Source organism: Macrobrachium nipponense, chromosome 38 (assembly GCF_015104395.2).
Source record: "Macrobrachium nipponense isolate FS-2020 chromosome 38, ASM1510439v2, whole genome shotgun sequence".
NCBI classification, from domain to species: Eukaryota; Metazoa; Arthropoda; class Malacostraca; order Decapoda; family Palaemonidae; genus Macrobrachium; species Macrobrachium nipponense.
In genome coordinates this window covers 1,341,177-1,346,176 of record NC_061098.1, presented here as the reverse complement: position 1 = coordinate 1,346,176, position 5,000 = coordinate 1,341,177, and the positions used below count along the sequence as shown (strand labels likewise).

At 36.7% G+C, this 5,000-nt stretch overlaps 2 protein-coding genes across 2 annotated transcripts in view; one reads left to right on the top strand and one right to left on the bottom strand.

Annotated features, from left to right (window-relative positions):
- Nucleotides 1–1,838, bottom strand: part of LOC135209550 (homeobox protein MSX-1-like) — a 59,854-nt gene extending 58,016 nt beyond the window's left edge. Inside the window, exons 1-2 of the mRNA XM_064242207.1 lie at nt 1,683–1,838; nt 1,254–1,613 (exon numbers count right to left, since the gene is read on the bottom strand). Of these exons, the coding sequence (XP_064098277.1) occupies nt 1,254–1,613; nt 1,683–1,818 (496 nt within the window). The 5' untranslated portion in view covers nt 1,819–1,838. The remainder of the gene's footprint in view (nt 1–1,253; nt 1,614–1,682) is intronic.
- The window catches only part of LOC135209548 (tetratricopeptide repeat protein 7B-like), a 482,937-nt gene that overhangs the window by 81,306 nt on the left and 396,631 nt on the right, over nt 1–5,000 (top strand). The gene's annotated exons all lie outside the window — the stretch shown is intronic.

Below are 5,000 nucleotides of genomic sequence, written 5' to 3'. Positions count from 1 at the left end.
TGAATTAATAATCAGTTCGAATATGGATACTGTACAGTAGAGAACAGTCGCTGTATTTTTGGCGATTTCGGTTTGAACGTTAATATATATATATATATATATATATATATATATATATATATATATATATATATATATATATATATATATATAAATGCTTTGTGCGGTGACCGTGCTCGCCTGTATACAACATGCTTACAACGGTGTAATTTTTATTTTTATTTATTTATTATTTTTAACTGGCTTTTATTTTCGTACAGCTAATCATTTCCCGTCGCCTTTCACCCCGAAATTCGTGTGATTTCTACGAAAAGAAAGTGGATATAGAATAAGTAAAAGTTAATATAGAATAGGTAGAAGTTGATATAGAATAAATAAAGGTTGGTATAGAATAAGTAAAAGTTGATATTGAATAAATGAAAGTTGGTATAGAATAAATAAAAGCTGATATGGAATAAGTAAAAGAAGGTGGTATAGAATAAGTAAAAGTTTATATGGAATAAGTAAAGGTTGAAATAGAATAAATAAAAGTTGATATAGAAGAAATATAAGTTGATATAGAATAAATAAAAGTTGATATAGAAGAAATATAAGTTTGATAAATAGAAATAAATTAAAAAGTTTGACATGAGAAAGAAATATAAGTTGATATAGAATAAATAAAAGTTGATATAGAAGAAATATAAGTTGATATAGAATAAATAAAAGTTGACATAGAAGAAATATAAGTTGATATAGAATAAATAAAAGTTGATATAGAAGAAATCATAACAGTTGATATAAGATAAATAAAAGTTGACCATAGAAGAAACATATGAAAGTTGGATATAGAAATAAAAAAAATAAAAGTTGATGTAGAATAAATAAAAGTTGACATAGAATAAATAAAAGTTGATGGAGAATAAATAACAGTTGATATAGAATAAATAAAAGTTGATGTAGAATAAGTAACAGTTGATATAGAATAAATAAAAGTTGGTGTAGATTAAATAACAGTTGATATAGAATAAATAAAAGTTGATGTAGAATAAATAAAAGTTGACTTAGAATAAATAAAAGTTGACATAGAATAAATAAAAGTTGATTTAGAATAAATAACAATTGATATAGAATAAATAAAAGTTGATATAGAATAAGTAAAAGCTGATATGGAGTAAGTAAAAGTTGACGTAGAATAAATAAAAGTTGACATAGAATAAATAACAGTTGACATAGAATAAATAAAAGTTGACATAGAATACCTAAATACTCACAAAAGGCAGGAAGTCCAGGAAAGGGCAGAGGCAGGTCAGGAAGTCCGCGGAACAAGTCCCCGCCCACCCCTATCAGCCCGGGATACCACCACGACTCCACGCCCTCGCCCTCCTGCTGTGGGCGGACGGGCGCCAGCCCGTGCGCTGCCGACGACGGCGTCGCTGCCGGCGCCGCTGCTGCTGCCGGGGGCGTCGTTGACGCTTCCGCAGGATCGGTTGGGGTGCTGCTGCTGCTGCTGCTCGAAGGTCGCTTCTTCGCGTTCGATCCCAGGGATCCCACCGAGGACCTCCCGAAGTGGAACCTGGGGAAGGAGTTCTCGGGCGGCGAGGGCGTCGGGGAAGGAGTGAGAGGGGCGTCTTTTCGCTGGGTGTCCTCCGCACCTGCTTCGTCATCTTCGTCGTCCTCGCCTTCAGGAGGATCGAGTCCTCCTCCTCCTCCTCGGCCGGGCGTGATCGTCAGTCCTGGAAACAGAGTCACCCCAGAGACGTGGGGTTTAGGACGCCGTCTAGGTTTCTCCCTGGTGTGGCTGAGGTCCAAGGGGATGGGGGTGGGGATGTCCCTCATGGAGGGGAGGGAGCAGGGGCAGGAGGGGAGGGGGAGGAGAAATAACCGTCGGAGGAACTGGTGGGGGATTCTTGAGATCGTCGTCCTCTTCGTCGCCGCCGCCGGCGGCGATCCTGGGGGCGCCGTCCGGCGGACTCGAAGGAGCCGATCGGGGCTCGTCTTTGAGGATTTTCTGCAGGGCGTTGGGCGTCTGGTCTGCCATCATCAATAACCCCTTTTTAAAAAATAACTTTTTATATAATTTTTAAAATCAAATACTATATAATTATCCTATGCGATAGCAACCTTAACCACTTTGATTTTGCGTTTTTTGAAAATAAAGTTTTTGCGTTTTTTGAAAAATAAATTAAAGTATATCTGAATGACTAGATTTTCCTTACAAATCACAAAACGTCAAACTACTTTCTTCAGAGTTCCTTCTACTACACATGTCTAAAAGTCACTTCGGGTCTGTGAGAGACACCACGCCTTTGAGAACCTCCTGGTGCGCCCTTCGACGGGTGATAGGGCAAGAACAGCAGCCTCCCAGAAGACGAGAAGCTGCCTCTGATGACCAGGTAATGGGAGGTAATAGGACAATATGCCGCACGTGATAAGGTCCCGCACGTGCTCAGGTGAGCCTGTGGGGGCGGGGCTTAAGGGCAGGTGTCGAGGTGCCAGATGTTCGATTCGTTTCCATTTCATCCCACGTATTTATTCCATGCTAATAAAGTTAGCAATCTATAATATTCAACTTATAATTATTTGATTATGAAATATCCTAAAACCAGCATATTAAAATTCGTAAAACGAATTGAAATAACAAAAAGATACATTGGGCACATATTTAGGAGGCGGGACTACAACTGTGACGTCACTTGCGTCTCCCGTCGCCATTGGCTTTCCGGGAAATTAGATCAGTATTGTTCTTGCAAGGGGGGCGGTCCTTGATACAAAAAGACACTACCCCCTTTTTTCCAGGATCCTTGGTATATTGTTTTCTATTTTATGACTCATTGATGTTAGCGCTTAAGGATCGATAAGAGCATATTACTTTTATGTTTCATTTACCGGGCGATTATTCTCTCTCTCTCTCTCTCTCTATTTTGATTTTCACATCTTGATCTCATCACGGGGATTTCCTAATTAGAAGATAGCATGCTTAGGAGAGAGAGAGAGAGAGGAGAGAGAGAGAGAGAGAGAGAGAGAGAGAGAGAGAGAGATGGTCCTGATAACCGGGTAAAAGGAAAAGAATAGATTGTGACCCGTCATTAGTGTAAGGGTAGAAGGTAATGTCCTGCTTTTTACCTGTGTATGTGTGTATGAATAATTGGTTCTTGATTGCTTTATATATATATATATATATATATATATATATATATATATATATATATATTATATATATAATATATATATATATATATATCTATATATATATAACTATATATATATATATTATATATATATATATATATATATATATGATATAGTTAATAGAAGAATTTTTTAGCGTATCGAGATACAGCCTTATTTGTTTAAAAAACTATCTTCCAGAGATTCAATTCAGGAATGTTGAAAATGGGATGAGTAAATGCGAATATAAGGATAAAGGTTGATGTAAAAGCAAAAATAACGAGAGATGAGACGATAAGATAAGGTGAAAGAACAATAAAGTTATTTAGTTTGTTTAATGTACGACCAACATTTATCTTTTTACATATGTATAGTTGAGAATCGTTTTAAAACGTGAGGATGACCATTCTAAAAAGCAAGAAAACTTTTTTAGTTTTTAGTTGCCGAAGTTCTCACTGCTCAAATTTTATGGAAAATTATATATATATATATATATTTATATATACATTTATATGTTTATAGTATATATGTATAAATTTATATATGGATATATATATATATATATATATCATATATATATATATTATATATATATATATATATATCTTATCACATCTGTAATACCGTACTACTTATATCTCCTGAATAACCATCACCGATGAATGTTGAATATCCCATTGAAAGATGAATACCCACTTTCATGCTCACATTCACCCAAACGTCACATTTATGCCAGGGCCAAAACGACGCAACATTCAAACATCATTCAAAACATCCCTGGCATCAGGGATTAATTTCTGCTCTCTTAACTTAGAAATGTTAGATGTCCAGATTATTATGTTTTGCGAGCGGCCAAATGCTGATCTTTTTTTTTTTTTTTTTTTTTCATACCGGCTGGGCAGAGACACTGTAATGCGTTTAATCCCCGTTTTTGCATTCTCTCTCTCTCTCTCTCTCTCTCTCTCTCTCTCTCTCTCTCTCTCTCTCTCTCTCTCTCTCTCTCTCGAAATTTAATATATATTTCTCTCCCCGAAATTTAATGTATATTCTCTCTCTCTCTCGGTTAATAACTCTCAATTTTATATATATTTCTCTCCACGAAATTTAATGTATACTCTCTCTCTCTCTCTCTCTCTCTCTCTCTCTCTCTCTCTCTCTCTCCTCTCTCTCTCTCTCCTAATTTATATACCAGCTGGGCAAAGCCATCGTAATGCGTTTAACCCAAGTTTCTTCACTCTCCCCCCCCCTCTCTCTCTCTCTCTCTCTCTCTCTCTCTCTCTCCCTCCACCCTTGTAAGTTGATGATATCCCTATGTAAACAATATTGCTCCCGTGCAGCCAATCAGGTCGCGAGGCGTCTAAAGCCACACCCCCTTCCGTCCGGTCGGCTCCGCCCACTCGCCTGCTCAGGGATTGACTTGCGTAAACGGGTTTTTGACTTTTTGCAATGCACGAGAGTTGAGGAGGGGGGGGGGGGGGGGCATACTCCCCCACTTCCCCCTCCATCAGCTCCCCTCCCTTATTCGGTAATGCCGTTTAATTTAACTTAGAGGATATATATTTATTTTTTAATTCACGTCATGAGTTCGTCTGCTTGATTTTATTGTGTTTTTTTATGTCGTAGGCTTAAGCTTACTGAATTAGTAAGCTGAACATTTCGTGTTAATGATTCATAATTATTTAGTTTGTGTGTTTTTTCTTTTGTTTTTTTTAGAATATTTTTTTAGTAATGCTATAAAATCATTTAACGAAATCAAATTTATATTTGTGCTTACCGTTCTACGATTTGATGTTTGTTTCATATTTATATAATATTTAGTTTCTCTTTTTTTTTATAGATTTTTTTATTAA